Below are 24,453 nucleotides of genomic sequence, written 5' to 3'. Positions count from 1 at the left end.
ATAAAGCCTAAAATATAAGGAGATATCGATATTTTTCTCATTAAACCATAACCGTGTATGGATGGTTTAGTCTAGAAACAATTTTATTATAACTATTGTTCACATTTTGTATATTTAACAATACATTGTACTTAACATTGATTATAATATACTGATCAACATTTTTACATTGCTGTTTCTATCCCTAACTCACATTTTAGAACTATATTTTGAACACTAAATCAAGCTGGGTTTTTGTTTCATCTGCAAACAGTAAATAATGCCTTTAAAGTGATGTTGATACACTCGCAGGCATACAGGCGGCGATCGGGGGGGGGGGGGGGGACGCCCCACCCCACCACAATGATTTCTTTTCTTTCTTTTTTTACGGGGGGGGGGGTCAACCCTTCGAATTTTGCTAGTTTTTTTTTTTTAATATCTTGCATCTGCGAATTCATTCGCCTGCAAGGGCTAGAATATTGATCAATTCACCTTCGGATATGAAATGATAAGCAAGATCTTAGCCCGAGTGACAAATTTTGTTTCACTCGTTCAGGGCAATTTATAGTTTATCTTATTTAATCATGGCAATTTGTTTCAGCAAGGCTGATGTCAATCTACAAATCCGTCAACAACACGTCCAAAGAACAAAAATTAGTGCATACTGCATTTAGTGCTTAAGTTAAGTGACATATATAGGGCCTTAACTCAAGTAGCAAAAAAACAAAAAAAAAAAACAAACTAGCAATAAAAATATGAAAGTATAACCAAACAGAAAAACAAAAGATATATATATATATATATATATATAAGTTATATAGCATTGAACAAAGAAACTACAAATCATTCCCGAGCAATATTATTTAAGCTATACCAGAGAAATGCTCGAAATTTTTGAAGCTAGAGAGAGCCTATCTACATTTCATTTCAAGTGATTCCAACTCTATAGACGCCTCTAAAAGAGAGAGAATTCTTTTCCCAAAATCTGTTACACTTAAAACAAATATCTTCCTATACTGTTTCTATCAATAAGAGACCGTTATAGTTTTTTTTTTAACGTTTCAGCACATATTCTGAGAAGCATTACATCATTATTGAACATAGCATAGAACTATTTTAAAAAAAGTTTTCCTTATGTTTTTTTTTTCTTCAAGGTATCTATGCCTTGGTTATGATATCTCAACAAGGAGTATTTCATTGCAGTCGAGTATGCCTTTGTTTAACCTGACCAAAAGGACAGTTTTAGGACTATATTTTTCTAAATAATTTGCAACTTCTCAGACTCTGTTTTTCGTAAACATAGGCGGGCCTACCATTCAGCATAATCAAATGTACTCTGAATAATGAACTAAAAAATGCACTAGGATTTTTTTTTCAGTTATACAAAATCGTATTATTTTCAACTAGAGAAGCACTATGAGAGCACAGACCTCCGCCAAGTAGCTCATTTTCCACCACTGATCTTGTTCTTCCACAGAGATCAGTGAATTCCACCCATCACGTAGGCCTATATTGTGTGCATGCTGAAAATCGCAAAAACCTAAAAAAATGAGCAGCTTGAACTCACAAGTTCATTGACGCTACCTGCCAAAATACCGATAATCCTTCTCTCTAAAAAAGTTCGAGTGAAAATATTCACTCCAAAAAGAGTGAATTCCAAAAAGAGTGAATTTAGAGTGAAATTGGAGTGAATTTTGAGTGAAAATGTTCATTTTCACTCGTTTTAGACTGACCTCAGGGATCACTCCAAAAACTTCGAGTGATCCTTGAGGTCACTCCAAAATGAGTGAAAATGAACATTTTCACTCAAAATTCACTCTTTTTGGAATTCACTCCTTTAAGAGTGAATATTTTCACTCGATTTTTTTTAGAGAGTTCATAAAATCCATATAAGAATTCCCTGATCACTACCAAAGTTGCCGTTCGTTGTGTCATTCTCAACCTTTTCTGTAAGTTTCATTCACTTCCGTTCTCAACTTTATAAGTTATTTTACGAGGATGCATATTGGACTTAAAAACTCTTCATTGCATGAGTGATCACATGACATGAAGAATATGATTAAAGTGCATGCTATATATATATATATATATATATGTCCTATACACAAGTCCGATGTGGATAAACTCTCGATTGGTTTTTAGACCAAAGCTGCATGTGTGATCATATCTTTTTCTTCTGATTTGTATAGGGCCTATATTTCCCCCCCCCCCCCGAAGCTCTGATGTCATCCCCTCCCTCTATTTGGCAGTTTGGCTCATTGTAGGGCCTATATTCTCTCATCACAGAACTCACTTGTATTTCACGTGCATCGATTTACATCTCTCATCCTATTCCTATCCCAGACATGGTACAACGCCCTCTCTTCCGCGGCCGCATCCACCACCCCGCCCTTCTCTATATAGGCCTACACAGCTGTTTCCCTCTCTCATCATGACCCCTCCCTCTCGTCCCCTTTCTAATGGGAAGAACTCCAAAACTGCAACAGTGGCAATCATTATAAGTTAAAGTTTTACCATCATGTTCATTATTCTCAGGAAATTAAGATTACTTCTATTATAGTCTAACACGTACAATACATGTATGGTATATATAGGGGCGGATCCAGGAATTTCGTAAAGAGACTGAGTGTAAAGAGGGGGCGCGTTTACAAAATTAAAGGGGGGTGCACGCACCCCTCCCCCCATTTTTTCTTTTTATTTCTTTTGTTTCAACAAAAAAATAAAGGGGGGGGGGCGTGCGCCGGTTGCGGTCCTCCCTGGATCCGCCCCTGTGTAGGCACCTAGTGAATCCCCTCCCTGTCCCCTCTCTGCAGTCCATAAGTCATCCAGGTACGCCTGGGCTGGAGCAATAGTGAACATAACAGGTGTATAATCATGGGCGTCACCAGGGGGGGTGCGTTGGGTGCGAACGCACCCCCCTTCAGATCCTTAAAAAAAAAAAAAAAAAAAAAAAAAAAAAAAAAAAAAAAAAAAAAAATCAGTCTGCGAGCGACCTCAACGCCGGATGTTAGATGATTACTCTTTTCTATTTTTTTCTTTATATTTTGCACCAGGGACACACACACACACACACACACACAAATCAATTCGCCACCCCTGGTTCTGGCAGCACTGATTTTATACATATCTATTAGTATTCTACAGTGTTTACTATTTATCGACCGTACTGTACATCCGTACGATACGGAGATACGTGTGCTACTTAGGGTCTATGTACGTTACTTCTGACCAATCCATTGCCAGCCCAAGAGCGAGCCCTAGCCTCACTAAAAAAAGATGAAAAAAATGGAGTGGCAAGCGTATCATTTTGCCCACCCCCCTCCAATTCCAGAGACGAGAAGATTTTCTTATCTCTTTTTTTGACAGAAAAACAAAAAGTTACCCCCATAAAAATATTGGAGGGGCAAGCATATTTAAATTTTGCCCCCCCCCATAATTAATAATTCCCGAAATGAGAAGATTTTCTTGCTTTTGAAAGAAAACAAAAATGTTGCCCCCATAGAAATGTTGGAAGGCAAGCGTACCATTTGCCCCACCCCACATAATCATAATTCCCACGATGAAAAGATTTTCTTGTTTTTTTTTGTTAGAATTCAAGAAATCTGTCCAATTATTTCACCCAAAAGCAGTGGCGTAACTACGGGGGGAGGGGGGGGGGGTAGGGGTGCGCCCCCTCCCAATCCGCTGGTAAAAAAAAAAAAGACTTACCGAAATAGTAATTCAAGTGTTAGTAAACTGCTTTTGAATGAAAGGGTGATCAAGAAATAAGATATTTTTCTATGATTTCTTTTAACCATAATTAGATAGGTATAGATACAGTGTGAAACATTGTTTAAAAACCCCGGACCCGATAAAAGATTGTGATTCAGCGTGATTCCTGGTTGGCATTCTGCATATAAGCAGGATGTGCGCAGTGTACTCGGTACATCCGAACGAAGAGTCGCTACAATGTTGCGCAATGTGATGTAGAATGTACACCTTTGTACCTTACGCTTCGTTATATCAAAGCTAGATCATTGATTTTGCAGTGTTGCTTTACATACTAGTCTATGTAAAAATGTCTTGCATTGCCAATGAAAAGACTTGACCTGGGCTAATTCCTAACTTTTCCATGTACATTATAATACACACACACAAACAAACACGCACAATTAGTTTAGGGGATGCTCTAAAGTGCAGATTTTGGACATCCTTTCCCCGCTTGGTCACTTCGACGCCACCTCGCTGGTCATACCTCCCCCAGTCATGAACATAAACCCACACCCTTGACTACCAGTGGCGGATCCAGGGAGAGGGGCGCACCGGGCGTCCCCCCCCCCCCTTTAATTTCCAAAGCGAAAAAAAATATAGCTTCAAACGGCAGTTTTTGGACAGTAAAATGTCAAAATTTTCAAGCTCGCTCGCTCCTCTCGCTCGCATTTAGTCGTAATGCCATTCTCCTGAAGTTGCTGTCAGTAATTTCCGGCAGTTGCGCCTGGTGCGCCCCCTTAATTTCCAAAGCAAAAAATATATAGCTACAAACGGCAATTTGGGGACTGTAAAATGTCAAAATTTTCAAGCTCGCTCGCTCCGTTCGCTAGCATTTAATCTTTATGCCATTCTTCTGATGTTGCTGCCAGTAATTGCCTGCAGTTGCGCCCGGTGCCCCTCCCCCCTTAATTTCCAAAGCGAAAAAATATTGCTAAGAAAAGAACGGCAGTTTTTGGACTGTAAAATGTAATATTTTCAAGCTCGCTCGTCCCGCTCGCTCGAATGTAATCATTACTAGTATGCTCTCCTGATATTGCTGCCAGTATTTGCCAGGAGACAGGAGTTGCGCCCGATGCGCCCCCTTAAATTCTAAATCGAAGAAATATAGCTACAAACGGCAGTTTTGTTTGTTTTTTACTGTAAAATGTCAAAATTTTCAAGCTCGCTCGCTCGCTCGCTCGCATTTAATTGTTATGCAATTCTCCTGATGTTGCTGCCAGAAATTGCCGGCAGTTGCGCCCGGTGCGCCCCCCCCCCCCCCACCTCCTTTATTTCCAAAGCGAAAAAATATGGCTCCAAATGGCAGTTTTGGGACTGTAAAAATAATATCAAAATTTTTAAGCTCGCTCTCTTCGCTCGCTCGCATTTATTGTTATGCCATTCACCTGATGTTGCTGCCAGATATTGCCAGCAGTAAGATGCGCGCGATGCGCCCCCTTAATTTCCAAAGCAAAAAAATACGGCTACAAACGGCAGTTTTTGGACTGTAAAAATGTCAAAAATTTCAAGCTCGCTCGCTCGCTCGCTCGCATTTAATTATTGTTATGCAATTCTTCTGATGTTATTGCCACTAATTACCGGCAGTTGCGCTCGTTGCGCCCCCACCCCTCCTTTATCTCCAAAGCGAAAAAATACGGCTCTAAATGGCAGTGTTTGGACTGTAAAATATCAAAATTTTTAAGCTCGCTCTTTTCGCTCGCTCGCATTTAATTGTTATGCAATTCTCCTGATGTTGCTGCCAGTAATTACCGGCAGTTGCGCCCGGTGCGCCCCTACCCCTCCTTTATTTCCAAAGCGAAAAAATATGGCTCCAAATGGCAGTTTTTGGACTGTAAAATGACAAAATTTCCAAGCTCGCTCTCTTTGCTCGCTCGCATTTAATTATTATGCCATTTACCTGATGTTGCTACCAGTAATTACCAGCAGTTGCGCCCGGTGCGCCCCCTTAATTTACAAAGCAAAAGAATATGGCTACAAACGGCAGTTTTTGGACTGTAAAATGTCAAAATTTTCAAGCTCGCTCGCTCCGCTCGCTCGCATGTGGTCGTTATGCCGTTCCCCTGATATCGCTGGAAGTAATTTGTCGTTTCACACCGTCATTCTATAATCCATTTATAAGGGGTACAACCCTCTCCGGCACTTCCACACCCTCACCCCCCCCCCCCCCTTGCTCGCTCCCTCGCATATTACCCCCCCCCCCCCCCCCAAGATGAAATCCTAGCTACCGGTGCGCCGGTTTCCCTAAAAAAACTGTAAGGGATTGAGAGCTTCCTATATTCCAAATGTCTGTCCAAAAAATATCGTAAACATTTAGTGTCAAAACGCACCCCCCTTGAAAAAAAGCTGGTGACGCCCCTGATAATTGACCAAATTAGATAATTTTATACTTGTTTATATTTTGATATGATGTGTGTGAGAAGTTGGGTACCTACTGGGTAAACAGATATGATGAACCCCGTCTCGCACTGAGTGATTGATGGAGAAAAGACCTGCAGACTATTGAAAGTGGTATTAAAGTTCAAGGATAGAAACTTTTCAGTCGCTCATGATGTTTTCATGCACGTACACTACAGTGTACGTTGTTGAGGGTTTGTGGACTGTATGCAGCCATCGTCGATCATCACGCTATGCACGTTTACGTTTACAAGTGTTGTTTGTATTGAAATACTCTAGACACGCGTTCGATTGCGTTTGTTGGGTGTTCCCGGTGTCGTCGTCAAGTAATGATGCAAATTTCCAATTTCTGCAAGCCTTGGAGGTGAGACATATCTCTTGAGAGTTTTTTTGAACCTTGGAAGTGATTATCGTATGGCGTCACAAGTCTTTGTGTATCAAATTTGATGGATTTCTTGCAAATAGCGCGAGTTCGGCAAGACAAAAATGAAGTTCAGTCCCGCGTACTGAAAACCAATGTAGGGTAAACAATTCGCAGTTGCAGTTTTGTCTTGCTAGTAAAGCCCAAGGTTCTGTAAAATATTCATGATATTGCAAAGATCCGATGAATATAGGCCTAGATTTATTTTGTGCCCTAGACTATATACTCTGTGCAGATGTTTAAAACGTGTAGTTTCTACACTAAGAATGTTTTCATTATCAACTGATGAAATGCGCCTTAGCCATAAAATCTACAGAGTATGGTTGGGGCACCACCTATCGGCAGGGCACCTTCCCATCGACACCCTGTGTATCATGGCTGTTTGCGTATAGAACGAAAAAGTACACGCGGGATTAAGTGTCATTAGCTATAAAAACAATAAAAACGAAGAAACGAAAATCAAACTCAAACAAACCAAGCTAAAAATTACACATCCGCTCAGTAACGACGCATGGCTGTGAAATTCACGTGTATTACCTATGGCCTGTGAAATTCACGTGTATTACCTATGCTGTGAAATTCACGTGTATACCTATGGAGGGGAGGGGGTGCCGATCGCAAGGTTCCCTTTTTAGCTGCGCAAAGAAAACGGAACGCACGCACTAAAATTGCGCTATTTTAAAACGGAGATTCATAATCAACGAGACGGTCACGACATTCAAAACTGCAGTATTTATGGCATATTTGAGGTAAGAATTAGGCGGATTTGTATGATATTTTTAGAATAAACAAGCTACAGATCCTTAGGGTGACGATACGTGGTACCCCCAACCTAACCCCGGGACGCTCCGTATACACAGTTACACACTGTGGGAGCGTCCTGAGTCAATAGAGTGCTATATCGGTAAGCTTGAAAAACATACACAGTCTGTCACAGATTTTCGCACCTCCGTAAGTTTCGAATATCACGAGGAAAAAACGTACTTTTATAGTATACATAAGATTCTTATCTAATTAATACCCTTCGTTCACCTTGTTCTTGTTCACACTGGTCCAATGATCTTGAAAAAAAGTTTTTTTCACGGCCATATACGGGTCCGTAGTCCTAGCTCCCCATCCCATTCACCATTTTCGAAATCAGTATGCAGTACACTGCGCACGTAAATATTCATGTGCTGGCGGAGTCGCAATGCGTTTAGCCTTCTGACAAGGCCTGCGCGCGCGCACCCACCTAGAAAGCAACGCAATATACAGCGAGAGGGTTTGCCAACAGTATGATAAGGCCTTGCCACAAAGCTACACGACTTGACGGCCAGCGCATGCGCACAAATCTCAAATCCATTGACTGTATAAGATGTAGTTCTCCTGAGTTCCTCTCGACCGAGTCGCATTTAACTCATCAAACCGAGCAGAAAGGGACTATTGCCAGAACCAAAAGTTGAACGCAGTCAGTCTTCAACATTACATCTTCACCTGTAAGTCTTCATATTGCAGAATTTTTGCGATTTCATATTGATTTTTAGGCGCTATACTTCGCCTGTCATGATCATGTCTGCTACAATGCGCAGCCCCAACACTGCGTGTTGGGGCTGGTCGCAGTTACCCCCAACCCTACATGTATACTCTGTGCAGATGTTTAAAACGTGTAGTTTCTACACTAAGACTGTTTTCATTATCAACTGATGAAATGTGGCTCAGGAAAGAAAGCAGAAGACAAACCAACCCCTGCACCTTTCCTGGGGTTAGCTTTTAAGGCCCATATTGTCTTCTCATGACATTAAAAATCCTTCACTTGATAACTTTGGTTGTTTGCTTGCTTACATTGTTTTGTCACATTGTTGTGTTATATTTGTCATTTCTTAATAGTTACATTACATGTACTCATCATAGTCATAATTGTTGTTGTCACATTAATAAGCATGTAAATAAGCATGTTCTATTTAATTGGAAATAAATGAAATGGAATGAAATGCAATTGATATAAAATTATCTACCAGCAATTTAAGGACCCAAGGCAGCCAACCCAGGGCAAGGGCAAGATGTTAGTGTTTGTTTTGTTTAAAGTCTGACTTGAATATCTAGGTGAGTCTATTTTGCATATTATGTTCTGTTAATAATTGTTAATGTTATGTTTTCGCTTTAGAAGTTTAAGAATATACAGTGTACAATGTAAATGAAAAATGTGATAACGTGTAAGATGGGATGCGATCAGTCTTGTTGTGATGGTCTACCCATGAGACTCTCTTTTTTTTTTACATCTTTTGCCAATATTCATTTGAAGCCATCAACTTTGCTTTCCTTTTTCCTTTCTGTGTTGTTCAAAGAAATCAGACCTATTTTCTATTCTAGTACAGTATCGTATGTTCTTGGAAGAGGTTCATCTGATTGGTAATTCTCTAATTAAGGTGAAATTTCGTTTATACACAACCGAAGAAAACTATTTACCTTGTGTGAGCTTTCGCCTACTGTCTGTAGGCTTCATCAGACTGGCGTTTACTTGCTGTAGATGGGGTGTGGGCAGTCTTACAGTCGTATGTGTGTTGTATGATAATACAAAGAGGAAGTTGAGCAACTCTGCATGGAGGGGACAATATATTACAGTAGACCTCTAGTTTGAAATAATTTTCAAGGCACATTGATTTTACTGCTTAAACAGGATAAGACATCTCAGCATGTTAAATAAAGCGCAATGTACATACACATGTACACAGTTGTACATATACCAATATACAATGTAGTACACTATACAGACGTACAGTGTACAACATGTTGTTACTTTCTGTTTCTGTTTTCCTGGTTAAGATAGAGTTGAATTCCTGAACTTTTTAATACTTCGAGGACAACTGTCTTAACATGTACGTGTACTCCATCTCGAGTCACCCTAATTGCATACTGTATACAGGGCTCCACACTAACTTTTATTTTTGGTGGCCCATAGGCAAACATCCGACCTTTTTTGGTGGCCCGATCAGGCCACCAAATTCTTCATTTCTGAAGTTTTGGTGGCCCGACGTGCGTTTTTGGTGGCCCTGGGCCACCGGGCCACCGTTAGTGTCGAGCTCTGCTGTGTATGTGTACAATATGTATATGTAAAATATGTTTTGGCAGTTGTATAATGTGTCGTGGCCAGTGTCATTGTTTACAGTTAGTGGCATTTCACAATGATTCTATTTAACATCCCAGGCAACAACCAATAAGTTTGATTGGCACTTTAGCTGTTGTATAGCAGCATTGTTCATTTTATATATGTAGCTCTCCAAAATTGCAAACTTCTTTGTGGAGTAGACGAGGTGATGCAAACTTGTGAATTGTGCATCAACTTACTGTAAGTACCAGTAAGCCTTGAAGCATTTGATATGTACACGTGTAGTATGTTTTAAATGAACCAGCCCTTTGTCACATCATAATTTCATGTGAAAAGAATGCTTTGTAAACACTATCTGTTTCCATGTTGGACACTTTTCAGTCTCGCCCCCTGAGCCATGGATCCAGAAGATGGAAAAGCACCCGAGCCCTTCGACGATGTTGCTCCCGTTGCCATGGAAGTGGAGGTGTCATCCCAAGAGGTAGCCCTCTCCACCGGGAGCGAGGTACCGGTGGAAGGTGAGGCCCTGGCCAGCAGTTGCAGCGGCTGCAGAGCCTTACAGAAGGTAGGATAAAATGGGATTCCCCCTTTTTGTTCTTTTATGTGCGTGGGACTCTCAGTTTGTTTACACTACAGAACTGTAGTATGATACTGATTGTGAAGTTGTGCCTGGTTTGTGGTTGGCAATGCAAGTGTGATTGTGGCTGCATTGTTCAGCATTTCACAGATCTTTTTCATTGGCATTCTTTTATTTGAAAAGGAAAAAAAAAGGATACAAACTATATGTTTGTTATAACAATTAAAAGCAGCTGCTATACTCTTGTATTCACTAACTTGAATTGTACAGTTTTACAATGTCTACTCTGTGTTTGTGTGTATATATGTGTATGTTGCCTTCCCTTGCTGTCATGTGAATGAAAAGACTTCAGTCTAAACTACAGTTGAACCTCTCTTATCCGGCCTCCCTTTATCCGGATCTCTCTATTATACGGACGCAATCTCGCCGTGATTTATTATTATTATTTTTTATAATTACGGGAGGAAAGGGGGATTCCCAACTCCTTGAGAACTCCTACACAAACACACATGAATTACATATTACTTCCAACATGATTAACATACATTACATCAAATTTCCTTCCAAATTGCTTACCTTCAGACATTTTAACATCCCCAAACATCCCCAAATGTAACAATGAAAAGGTTGCAGTATACACATTACTACATGTGGTACTACAATGGGCTACATCAGTACATGTGTATGTATATGTACATGTATAAAGCATTGAGTCTCCCGTATCCGGCCAAATCCCTTATCCGGATGAGCCCCGGTCCCGACTTGTCCGGATACGAGAGGTTCAACTGTAATTGGAAAGTTGAATATCATCATTACATTCTTCTTTCTTAGATTTATTCACCATTGAACAATGATTGGAATATCTTCAAATGTGGTAAATTCCTGAGAGAGAGAAAAAAAAAAAAGTGTGCTAGAATGACCAGGACCTGTGCCTTTAATTGCAGTTGCATGACATTGAATTACAAACTTTAATTTAAAGGGGATGGCTAGTAACTGATCAGTGGGAATCAGTAGGAATGCTGGGGGATGATTGTTCCAATCCTTGTGGGATTCATTTAAGAGTACATATTGTATCTATTGTTGTGTGAAAATTATTTGCTTCAGAATGGTCTCATATTCAAGCAATGTGGAGTTTAATGTTTCCAGGGTAGCATGCCTGTACAGTGACGGAGCATTGAACTGCACATTACTTGAATATTTGAATTTACAGATTTAGGGAGGAATGGGATTGTAGTTGCCAAATGAGCAACCAAAGGCATGGTTTTTGTTATATTTTTAGTGTTGAAAAGGTTGTGAGTTGATAGCAACTTCACCTTAAGAAATTTACAATCTGGCTGTGACTATTTCTACTGTTCAATCCATGCATGTATACAAGGAACTGTAAAGAAAGCTGTTATTATTGCGTACAGATGATTTCGCGAATTAGGAAGTCACAGACATTTCTGCAAGATGTCGTTTTTTGTGATTTTTGACTTCCAGGCTATCGTATTGTAAGTGCACTAATGCCTGTCCATTTGATTTGTGATACTTCGTTTCTTGTTACAATGTAAATTCATGGCCAAAGTGTGAGCCCCCCCCCCCCCCCCCAAAAAAAAAAAAAAAAATGAAACCCTTGCAAAAATAACAGCTTTTGCAGGTAAAAAACTACCCTGTGATTTCTCAGTTTATATCTGATATGATGCACTTCACCATTATCTGATTTTAGTCTCTTTTTTGTTTTCAATGTCATCTTGAATACCTGTAGTGGCAATGCACAGAGTAATCAACGCTGAGTGTAATACATTAATTTGTTTGATCAGTTAAAACTTCCGGTGGCAAGTGTGAGACAGTGCAGTGTTGAGGTAAAAGTAAATTGAAATGAATATCGTATTTCTTGATTATGTTTTTTTTTTCCTGTATGTGTAGGAGCTTGAAGACTGCAAAAGGGACAGAGCTTTCTTTGTGGACATCAAACGGAAAATGATCCTCACTGAGTATGTAAAACTGAATGTCACAAACTTTTTAGTCTTAGAAAAAAAGGGCAATCTCACAGGAATCATGACCAATGTTATGTAGATTATACTTGTGTCTCTCAGTACATTGCACGAACTAGAGAAACACTCTGAGAGCGCAGACCTCCGCCAAGCATGCAAATCATTTTCACCACTGATCTTGTTCTTCCGTAGAAATATCAGTGATTTCCACCCATACGTTCTGCATTGTGTGCTGAAAGTTGCCAGATTTCCCAGTATAGAAGCCTTTGTTACGTCATAAACCCTCAGCTGCACGGCGCGCCTCACCCCAGCAGAAACTTTACCGCACTTTACTGCGCGCAGGCAACCTCAAATACGCGCAGCCTGAACTCCCAAGTTCATTGACCCTACCTGCTAAAATATCAAAAATCCTTCATAAATTCCCCCAAAATTCTCGGATCACTGCCAAAAGTTAATCGTTTGGTACTTGTGTCATTCTCAACCTTTCCTGCAAGTTTCATCCCAATCCGTTAACTTCTTTTTGAGTTATTTTGCGCACGGACAAACTAACTAACAAACCAACGGTAACGAAAACATAACCTCCTCCATTGGCGGAGGTAATTAAGAAATTTGATGAAGCTTAAAGTATTACACTATGGTTATCCCTCAAAGTTGGACAATACTCATTGACTGACAGTGCATCACACAAGTGATTTTTTTTTTCTCTTTTTGCATTCTTTCTTTTGATTAGTTTCCAGCTTCCATAGACTTTGAAAACTGTGGTGGGATGTGTGAGACTCTAGTCAATCAACTAGCAGGTCCTCAGTTCAGATCCTGTCATGCACATACCGTGTACAACATACCACCCTTGGGAGCTGTTTGAAACACTGCCCTTATGACCCAGTAGTATAAAGGAGTGGGAAAGTATCTGTCTCCCTACCCTAGAAGACAGAAGAAAGCAAGCTCGACTCACCACCTTCTACAAAGCAATAAACAACCAAATTGCAGTACCTATACCACATTACCTCAAACAGAGACAAAGAACAACACGAAGCAGCCAACATCAACGTTTTATGAGAACCGGCTCTACCTTGGATGCCTACAAATACAGTTTTTTCCCAAGGACAATCAGAGACTGGGATAGGCTTCCTCAACACATCATTGAACTGCCCTCTGTTGAGCAGTTCAAGAGAGCCACAGAAGCCAATTAAGAATGGCAGAGATTTTTTACTTGCACAAGCACAAAGCACAAATGGCATCCACTGTCTGAAGCACCACACCACAAACCCTCATCCAGTTGCTGAACAGGCTTTGATGAGAAGCACCATAGAAGTGGCAATGCTAGAATGATAATGTAATGGTAGCACTCCCCCTCCCTCCTCCATATCTCCCCTCTCCCCCTCCCCCCTCCTCCTTTACTCCACTGGGGGTACAGTGCTGACAGTAGACAGACGTATTTGGGGCTATTGTGGCATAGTAGACAAGACTCTTGACATTCTTATCAGAGGTCCCAAATTCAAATCCCCTCAAGTGCCTTACTGTATATCCTCAAACAAGATGTTTTTGCCCACTGTGTCCATCTCGACCCAGGTGTATAAATGGGTACCTGGTAATGTTGGGTAATAAAAATGGCAGGGCCCTCTGATGGAGCAATGGCAACACTAAAGAAGTGCCTCTGGATAAGGAAGACAATGTGTTTATGCTGTAACCATTACTTCTCTGGCTAGAGAAAACACCACACCATTCTGCAAAAATGTTGTTCAAAGTGAAGTTCGAATCTGTTAATCAAAGACAAAGTACAGGAAGCGCAAATTATAGTTTACACAGCTTGCACTGTATATGAAACTGAATCTTGTTTTTATCATACTTGTACATATCACCTGCACTGCAGACTAAGTCATGATTTGTCAGAAGAGTATGTCAATAAAGAAAACAAAGAGAAGTGATCTGTTTGACGTGCAAACAATGTCATACCATACACTTTGCTGTTTCAGTTTTGTCAAAAATAAGTTGAAGTGAATAGCATCAATAGAAACCTCTGCACAGTACAGTGTATGTCATGTGCGTGTTATATTTTATACTCTTACTACCGTTACCATTTAATAACCAGTCTAGATGTAGCTTTGAAATTAATTCTTGTCCCATTGGTTTTCCTTTCTTTTCTTTTCAGCACTCTCATCCAGAAACATCAAAGCAAATGCCAAGATATCCTTTACCAAACCTTTTATTTTAATGTAATCAATATTGCCATTCAATTGGGTCAAGCCAGTGCTCTGTTTTACCAGACATCCATCGTTTGAAAATGTATGCAAGTGCATCAGTAGTTTACCGGTAGTTGAAATTAATTACATGTATACATATGGCGTACATATGGTGTGTGTTGACTTAAATCCTGTATTAGAATGGAGACGTGCAATACCATGCTAATCGGCATGCTGTGGTCAAGTTGAAATATGTAGATCAAAATCAAGCTCACAAAATCATAAATTTTCATCAAATTTAGACCTGTAATAATGTAAGAACTTTCCTGAACTGCCGCTGTTTTGCTACTTTGTCTTGAGGAAAATTTCTCCCTTACATCATGATGTTGACTCTATTGGTCTCAGAGCTCCATTGTAAGTCTTCTTTCTTGCCAGTAATTAGTTTCACTTGTGTGATTTCTTGTTATCGTGTGTTCTAAGAGCAGCTCTTGTTTACAACCACTGCAAAACACAAAAGAAGCACTGTTAAAGGACAACGAAGATGCAGGAAAGTGAAATTTTCCATCATCCATGCCCATATTACCTTGGATTTCACTTCATGTATTGATACATGATGTGACACTCAAAGTTGTTCTGGACATGTTTTATTGTGAAGATGTACCAGTGGATTACGATTTCCTTTCATTTAAAGATGTGTATTTTTATTTGCTGACAAGCTATTCAAAGTGTGTTAGATCCCAAGTGATTGGGAACGATAAAATGGAGAATGTTTTTCCTTGACAACCGTGCACCATTTGACGAGCAGCAGAAGAAATTGCAGGAAGTCACGCTGAAGCTGGCGCAGTCAAAAAGGTGAGAAGTTTGATGGATGTGTGAAGTGCATTTATTTATGCCTCAGGAAAATGCCTTATGCTGTACTTCCTTTCCGTACAGACAGAAACTTACCTATCATATTTACAGAGAGCGATAGCAAAGGCATTATTCATTAGGTAACCTATTGGTATGTTTGTTTTCTGATTTCTGCAAGATTTCATCTTGAACAGCTGGAAGAAATAATTGGTTTCTTTTTGTTTTAAATGACGGAAAGTATGAATCACTAAATCAGGAAGTAAAGTAAAATAATTCATGTGTACAATGGGGGTAAAAATAGGTAGCAGTACAATATGTACATGCAAATCTATTTATATTTGATGAGATTCAAATTGTTTCTCATATTCACTAAGTGTATGACGCAGTGTGTGGGCAATATTTTGGATTTTAATAGTGATATTGTGTCTTTGGTGCCACGGCATCTCTGTGGTGATGCTGCCCTCTGTGTTCTGACTTGTTCAGGTGACTTGAGTCACACTTTTAGTGTATGCTCAACTAGCCACATCTCTGGTGGGATTTTACTCAACTTTTGCTGTGGATGTGTATCACGGGAAAATCTCTCTTGTTTGTGTGTGTGGATAACGGCACTCCCCAGTGGCAAATAATGCTCCTGATGTTTTGTCTTTCATACGAAATATTGTACATTTAGAGATTATTTAAGTAGGTTATCAACATTTGAAATTTATAGATTTTCACTGCGTGGCAACAAACATTGGTGATTTAAATGGCTATTCCAGTTGTTTGTTCAATGCATCTTCCTGCAAAATGACATCACACAAAAACACACACAAAAATTAAGTAAAATACTAAGGTGCAACAATGTACCTTACAATACAGTTCGTATCCATGGCTCATGTACAAACATATCACCCCTCCTCAAGTTTCCCACTGATCTGTCATAGAAGATGATACTTACCCCTCATTAGACTTTAATAGTTTTAGGAGATCTTAATACTAGGTTTGTATTAAATTGGAGTGACATTCATATACATTGTACCTTGAACCTTCGTGTTGTAGCATTTGAAATACAAATGAAGTACATCAGAAAGGCTTTCCTTGAAATAGAATGAACAATTGAAGAAGTTTCTGATTCTTGAAAATTTGGTGTGTGAAGGGAAAACTGCTTGCATTATGAAATTTCACATTGAAATTGCATTTTTAGGTAACGAATGGAGAATTGAAACCAATGTGGCTTTTGGTGGTCTCGGATTAAAAAAAAAAAGAGCAACATAGTAACTCAATATTAGGAATACGTACAGCTGTATAATGTGTGGTTTCTCAAGTCGACGTAGGAGACAATTATCTGACACATATGCCAGTGTCCACAGTGGTAAAAATCTTCACAGTGTTGTCTTTGCTTAACCCCTTTTGTGCCAGGGACTTTGGACAGTGTGTACAATGCTATGGGGTTTTCTGTGACAATCAGCACTTAGAGCACTCAAGGGTTAGAGAGAAATGTACAAGGATATATCAAAGTTTCCTGTCAGTGAAATAGTTGCCTCACTTCCTTGTTTAAAATGTCATTATTTTCATAGCATATAGTGTATCCTCATGCACACAGTAAGATCAAAAAGGTACTCCTTGGTAACATATACAGTCAGTCAGTACCGGTATCAGTGAAAGAAAGAAGAGTAATCAGGGCATACTGTGGTAGATTTCTGTTTTTACTTTTTCCCTGTAATAACTCTGATGTTTATGAGATTGAATCTGAAACGCCTGTCTAGTTTAGATTTAGACTACAGGTACTGTATAAGTTGTTATTTTCATGTACAGATATTTTCGTGAATAGGGAGGTAACAGACATTTTCGTGGGATGTTGTTTTTCGCGAATTGACACAGGGCTATATGAAGTGCACTATCACCCTTGCGCATGGCAACGTTTTTGCGCGTTGTTGAATTTGTGGTCCAACAATGATGTACAATTTGTATATTAGATTTCTGCAGCAAAATTATTCCACAGTTAAATCTGTGATGAGTAGTAGCCTTGCTGTGATGTACAGTTTAACATGTATTTATAGTCTACCTGACTTAAGTGTCTGTTGTGCATTCTGCTGGCTTTTTAGCAAGATTGCGGTTTCTGCCACGCAAATACTGTCTATATTTTAGTCTCTGATACAAAAAACCAGACTCATTGAGCAGAGCAGTGTAACCCATGACCTATAAGCTAGTTTGGAGTTCCCCTTTGTGCATGAGCAGTAAAGGTTTTTGTACCAACAGGCATGTTGGTTGTTAAATTCAGTGAGACAAGCATCTGTGATAGAGTGATTATTCACTGCAATGCCTATAAATGTTGCTTGCCAGCATATCCACCTGACAGCAAGTCTGGTATTTGACACTATTAATAGAAAATGTATATTAATGCATTCCATGCAAAATAAATGGATGCTTCCCCAAGTGTGAATTAACAGACCATTCTGGTCACCATTTGTATGAACATGATTGATGAATTCCATAAATTTGTTTCATCGGGCAAGATTGTGTTTTATGTCACTTTGAAAGTGAGTGAAGTGCCTAACCAACTAAGAAAAAAAAAAGGTCATTTGTACCAATGTGCACACGAGCTAACTCTAAACTGGAATTCTTCATTTGCATTGACAGAGACTGCCGAGTCTTGGAGGACCAGCTTGCTGCAACGCTGAAGGACATCATACCCTGGAAGAGAGTGAGTTAATCACAATGTATCACAAGTCTGATAACAGAAAGAGTTTAACCCCTGTAAAGCAGCAGTAGTGTGGGGAATCATAGGTGGCCCGATTCATTCGCTCATTCTCGGATTATGATTCTAATGCATAATTTGTATTAAAAATCTTACATCATGTGTTTGTGGGACTGAGAGTACTGTAATGGTGTTTGTCCTCTGTCTCGTGTTGTGTACACATCTGCTTGTGAAAGCTTTTAATATCGCCTAACTTTCTTCTGTATAAAATGAACATATGTATAGACTCCTTTTTTCTGCTGAAGGAAGAACTGCAACATTTATGACATGAATAGGCCATTTGATAAAACTTGTTCAGCACCTTCTCGTAGTATTGGGTAATTTTTTTTCTGCATGATATGAACATAGATTCCTCACTTTCCAATCCAAGAGAGTGAGCTAGGATATGAAAATACTCATTTGGTGCAATTTACTTTTTCAGCAATATCCCTTAAACTTGAGCTTCTATAACAGTGTACACTGATTGTAACAACAGACAGATAGCCATTAGCGAATGACCTGACATGTGAAAAACTTTATAAGAGTGCTCTTTTTAATTGTTGTTGTTTTTCATACACTATACGTCACATGTACTTGAAAACTGTTTTACTTGTGTATGAGTGTGTGACACGACATCATATCGTCGCTGGGGCGACAAGACCTCGTATCTGCAAAATGTCAAATGTTCAGGAGAGCCAAAAAACATGGCGGCCAAAGCACTATAGTGAATGGGAAAGCCTTTCTTTTGACATGCTGTGGTGGCTTCATTTTTTAAGTAAGACACTTGGGATTTGGACAGGACATCACTTAGCCCATTATGTGACCATTAATTAAAAAAAAAGTCATTTTCACCAAAATTGCAGATACAAGGTCTTGTCACCCCAGCAACGATATGTAGTATGGTTGTTTGTCGGCGGCGAAACATTTATATGTCTTCTCTGTCCTTGTTTCCATGACGACCAACACGTGCCGCAGGACAAAGAACGCTTTCTTCAGGAGCTCCAAGACAGCAAGACGCACTATGACGACCTGCAGAATAAAGTCACAGCGCATGAGGTAGGGCAGTCAGCAATTTAAGCCATCCAATTCCAGAAATCACATTTCTCTCGATTGATGCCATATCTTTTAATTATTATTTCAGCTATTTCATACAGGCGTACACTTTGTTGTGAGTTTTCATGAAGTAGAGAAAGGAAAAATGAAATATGGTATGCATTTTGGCCCCTTGTTCATTACACATACCAGTAACATTCATTATGTGAGTTTCTTCAGTTTGTCTCCCTCTACAAATTAAATGACAGTAGATGACAGGTTCGAGTCCCACTGGTTCCTTTTTCCGACATGTTTGTTAATTTACAGATCAGCAGTTGCGATCTTAACAAATTTAATTTGTAGAGGGAGACAGACTGAAGAAACTCACACCTGAACCTTCACCCCTCTGAATGATATCTTTCTTTCATTTAACATTCATCATGTTGAGGAATTTCAAAAGTCTCTAATTGCTAAAGTTTACTCTAAAGCAAGATATTTTTGTGGCATGAAATTTTAACGAATTGCCACTAGCACTAATGGGCGAATAGTGGCATGCGTAGTGGATCTCACAACAGTGGGAATCCAGCATTAGAGACATACACCAGCAGAAAATCTTTCTCATTTTGTAACAAACTGTTACCACCCATCACTGTCGGTGTGTCTGTCTGTCTGTCTGTCTGTCTGTGACTACCCATCATTGTTTGTGTGTCTGTCTGTCTTCTCTCCAGTCCACCATCAAGCAGTACCAGAACAAGCTGGATCAGTGCGAGGAGGAGAAGGCGGTCCTTGAATCCGACGCCCTGCTGCTGAAGTCGCAGTGTGAGGAGCTGAGGAGCAAGTGAGTGTGTACATATGTACCCCCCTCCCTGGTACAATTTGTATCATCCTCCTTTGCTCTGATTTGATTCCATTTTATTATACCCCCGCCAAACGAAGTTTGAAGGGGGTATATAGGAATCAGCGGACGGTCGGTCGGGCGGTCGGTCGGGCAGTCGGTCGGGCGGTCGGTCGGGCGGTCGGGCGGTCGGGCGGTCGGTCGGGCGGTCGGTCGGGCGGTCGGTGTGTTGCAAATCTTGCGTCGCGAACTACTTCCTCAGTTTTCAACCGATTCCCATAAAACTTGGCACAGATGTGTGCCTTGGGTTGTAGATGTGCAAGACGTATTTTTTGACAGTACCCAAAAGTACGTTGCCATGGTAACGGCATATTATGGGCAAAAATGGGTACAAATCTTGCGTCGCGAACTCCTCCCACAGTTTTTGATCAATTTTTATGAAATTAGGTACAGATGTTCATCTGAATATGTTAATGTGCAAGACACATATTTCCGCAGTGGCAAAAAGTGCGTTGCCATGGTAACGGCATGTTATTGGTAAAATATAGGGCAAAATGCTTCATGGCAAAACTGCTTCATCAGTGTTCTTCCAATTCTCATGGAATTCATATTGAATGTTTGTCTTAGGATATAGGTCAGCATGACACATTTCTTGACAGTGACAAAAAGTATGTTGCCATGGTAACAGCTCACATATTATGAGCCAAAATGATGGAAAATTTTGTGTTGCAAACTACTTCCTCAGTTTTTGCCCAATTTCCATGAAATGTGGTACAGATGTGTGCCTTTGGTTGTAGATGTGCAAGACGCATTTTTCGACAGTACCCGAAAGTACGTTGCCATGGTAACGGCATATTAATGGCAGAAGATCAAGGAAAGATCTTGCGGATTTAACTACACATGTACTTCCTCAGTTTTTTGACCAAAGCTTATGAAATGTTGTTTGGCGGGGGTATAACCAGTCGCTGTAGCGACATTTCTAGTTTTATTCATTTCTGCACTTTGGTAATTTGCTTACTAGCTATTGACCACTCCTGTGAACTTCTTTAGGCCAAGTGATTACACCATTTTTCTAGCACTGCCTGCTTGTTTCTTGATCATTGGACAATTGGATTGGTGGTAAATTGTATCCAGAATTCCTATAGAGTTTGGGCTTGATCCTCTTGATCCAGATGGACTCTTTTACTTTTCTCTGCCAAAAATTCCTTTCAAGGCAAGTATTGTGGCAGCAAATTACTTAAGGTTGGTAGAAGCCTAAATCTACTGTTGTATGATCTCCCCAACTGATGAAAGTTTTCTGCATGAATTTACCATTACAATGAATTCTTCCAAGTATAATTATACATTAAAAAGTGTTGAGTATACAAATCCTACGATATGCAACAAGTGTGGTTATACACATACAACCCTTCAACAATTAAATTATCACTTATCAAATCAAATTAATTCAAAGAAATGCAGGAGAGCACCATCTTAAATGAAAGCTTGACTTTCTCTCAGAAAGAATGCATGTATTCATATGGAACTGTTTTGAACATGTGCATTCTGAGCCCACTGCTACATTGCAGGACTCTGCGCTTGTTTAAATCATCCACTGTACGTCACTACTATGTGCCAGGGTATTTAAGACTTCAGCTGCTATTTGTGATACCAGTCAATGATGCTTAACTGTATCAATGCTCCCATAAGTGAACAAAACCTATACTAATGTTACCATGTCTGACAAGAAAGATGCAAGCTACACAATGTATGTGCTGGTCTGTGGTAATTTATGTCACTTTGTAAAATGATCTCTACCCCAGGATAGATGGTACATTCCATGTTAAGATTGACATACATGTATAACCTGAACAAAACAGGAATTTTTCATTTAATAGACAGGGAGGTGCATGTATAATAGAGAGAGTTCAGTTGTAAAAAGTGTCATTGCCATATCTCTCCCTGCATGAAATCCATATTGTAAACGGCCTGAGTGAAAGAGAGGACCCAGTCTGAGATTAGAAGACGTCACTGTTTCACTTTCACTTTATTTCTGTCAGTATTGTCATTGAGTGAAGTTGTGTGTTCTCTCCTTATCTTCTGTGTCATATCTTTGACTCATTCACAGAGAAAAGAAAGCCACAGCATCCCTGGAGAAGATGAGAGGTGATATTTTCATTCATTCATTCTTTCTTTCTTTCTTTTCTAATACTAAATACTAAAAGTATTATACTCAATACCAAAAGTGCTTTGAATATTGTAATTTGGCATTTGAAAAGAAAATAATGAAGTTATATCAAAGCAGTATTTTCCCCATTGCAAATAACTGATAAGATGAGAGGGGATTTTTCTTTCTTTCTTTCATTCTTTTTTTAATTACTAAAATCGTTTTGAATATTGTTATTTGGCGTATGAAAAGAAATGAATTCAGTTATATCAAAGCAGCATTTTCCCATTGCATATAACTGTAAAAACTCAAACAGCAGTGGCGCTGTTTAATTTCTATAACAATGTGTTGACAACGCTGAGCACAGCGCCAGCTCTATTTGATTGTACACTAATAATCATGGAGCACTATATCTATCTCCAAAGTACCATAGCTTTGCAAATTTTTTCAGAGATTGTTACATATTGGGAAAAAAAATATGAAGTTATTTATAAGTTCTTGAAATGCATTTCTATTACGAAGTGACGACATTCTAGTGATGATAAAAGGGGACAAATTAGATGTGATTACTGCATGGTTTGTATGTAACGAGATTTCAAGACCTCTTTTTGGCAGGGTAATGTTTTAAATGGGTTACCAATCTTTTGATGTTGCTTTACAGAGAGCTATTCAAAGGTTAAAAGAGATGCAAGCATGGCAAAGAGATCACAGTCAAGTCTGCAGCTACAGTTTGAGAGAGCTCAGGTAAGAATATCAACCTTATTGGGTAAGGGTGTGTGATTTCCCAGGTACTGCTCTTTCAGCAAGTTTTGCTCTCATGTATATCTTTTGTTCTCTCACTCAACATATGTTGTTCACTGATGTAGGACAATAAGCATTTCTATTGTACATTCACTTTTTTATCCTCATTTTTTTCACTCATGTATAGTTGTAAATTCATACTCAGGTATTTTTTTTCTTCTGTGGATGGCATTTTGTTTCAGAGAAGAATGATATTATATAAAGAGAATTGTCTACCATGCATGAATTAACATGTACAGGGCAATTTAAACACACAAACAGCAAACGTGCAAAGATGTGCATTGTAACGCATACAAGCACCAAACAAATGTTAATTTGCATGTCTGCTCACACTATCACAGATTATTTCTCCTTCAATCAGGTTTCTTTTTCAAAATATTTACAGTCTTAAAAAGTTTATGGCATAAGTATTGAACCCATAGCTGAACATGCTCTTTAGTTTGTTATGGCAGTAATGGTGCTATCCAATTAAGCTGTGACCTTGATTGTTCAAATGGTTCCCTCTCATTTGAGAACAACTGAGGTTGAAAGATTTCTTTGTGCAAAAATTCACAGATTGTGAGTAAAATGGATTGTAGTGGGCATTTTTTTTTTTTTTGGGGGGGGGGGATGGGGGTGGGGGAGGTAGGACTGGGAGTAGTGTGGCATTTACTGTACCTGCATGCTGCAGCTTTGGTGCAGCTTTGCTCAAGTACTCCAAGTAAGCTTTTACCATGACAAGGTTGTCGAAAGTCTGATTTCTTTTATGACCTTCTGGTTCTTGCTGTTGTGCAGGCAAGGATATCCTCCCTGACAACCCTGTTGCTACGGCATGGTATCAAGCCGCCAAGACAGAGACGACAGCAGTCATCTGCCTCCGAGAAGGAAGAGGAGTTCATGGATGATTCTGATTCGTCTGCTGAAGAAGAAGGTACAATGTGCATTTATTATTTTTTTTAAAGCAAACTCAGCTATTTTGAGTTATATCTGTAAATGTAAGTTCTTCATACTTTGTGATTTATGCTATAGTTCTTCTCAACATACAATCCCAAGTTGCGTGTCTTGTGAATTTATTTCCTGTCTTGCATCATTGACAGAATTAGTTTGTTTTAAACTTTATTATGTGACGCTTTCACATACAAAGGCTGTGTCCATGTGACCATACACCCACATGTGTAATCATGATTTGTCCGAGCCAGCGCTATTTTGGTATTTTCACCTAGGTTGCAGTCTAGATCATCAACAATAACGTAATATTGTTGCAGTTATTGGTATCGTGATTAGTGCTTCCTCATGATGTTACATTCTTGTACTGCCCCTCTAGGAGACAGCAGAAAGTCGAGCGGGGTTAATGATAAACCCCCTGCTCCTCAGAAGAGGGCAAGAATCACCCCAGCCGCACCCCGGAGCCGTCCCTCGGCAGCTCCATCCTCCCCTCCATCTCCTCCTCCTCCTTCTCTTGGTCCGCAGCCCGTCCACCCATCATCCTCACCACCACAGCCGCCCGGCAATGCCACACCGGTGCAGAGGAAGCCCTGGCCGAAGATGAACCTGGAGTCTTTGGCTTGCCTCTCCCCACTCCCACCATCTCCAGAAGATGTGAGTCTGTGGCAATATGAAGTGAGAGCCATCAGCAATAGATGGATGTAATTTTAATCCAAAAACTTGGTTGCTATGCAAAATATGATGCCTAGAGATTTCATTGGAAGGATAACTATGAGTTCAAACACAGAGCA

The 24,453-nt window shown here is 39.7% G+C and overlaps 1 protein-coding gene across 1 annotated transcript in view; it reads left to right on the top strand.

Annotated features, from left to right (window-relative positions):
* Positions 1-6,402: 6,402 nt before the first annotated feature.
* Positions 6,403-24,453, top strand: part of LOC139727586 (uncharacterized) — a 34,536-nt gene continuing 16,485 nt past the window's right edge. Inside the window, exons 1-12 of the mRNA XM_071638568.1 lie at positions 6,403-6,487; positions 10,011-10,194; positions 12,112-12,179; positions 14,329-14,363; positions 15,151-15,211; positions 17,828-17,891; positions 18,900-18,980; positions 19,685-19,794; positions 21,899-21,936; positions 22,599-22,681; positions 23,513-23,648; positions 24,042-24,316. Of these exons, the coding sequence (XP_071494669.1) occupies positions 10,027-10,194; positions 12,112-12,179; positions 14,329-14,363; positions 15,151-15,211; positions 17,828-17,891; positions 18,900-18,980; positions 19,685-19,794; positions 21,899-21,936; positions 22,599-22,681; positions 23,513-23,648; positions 24,042-24,316 (1,119 nt within the window). The 5' untranslated portion in view covers positions 6,403-6,487; positions 10,011-10,026. The remainder of the gene's footprint in view (positions 6,488-10,010; positions 10,195-12,111; positions 12,180-14,328; positions 14,364-15,150; positions 15,212-17,827; positions 17,892-18,899; positions 18,981-19,684; positions 19,795-21,898; positions 21,937-22,598; positions 22,682-23,512; positions 23,649-24,041; positions 24,317-24,453) is intronic.

Source organism: Diadema antillarum, unplaced genomic scaffold, assembly GCF_040938485.1.
Source record: "Diadema antillarum isolate AM-2024a unplaced genomic scaffold, OU_Dant_1.0 seq00000136_RagTag, whole genome shotgun sequence".
Taxonomy (NCBI): Eukaryota; Metazoa; Echinodermata; class Echinoidea; order Diadematoida; family Diadematidae; genus Diadema; species Diadema antillarum.
This window is presented reverse-complemented; position numbering and strand designations above follow the sequence as displayed.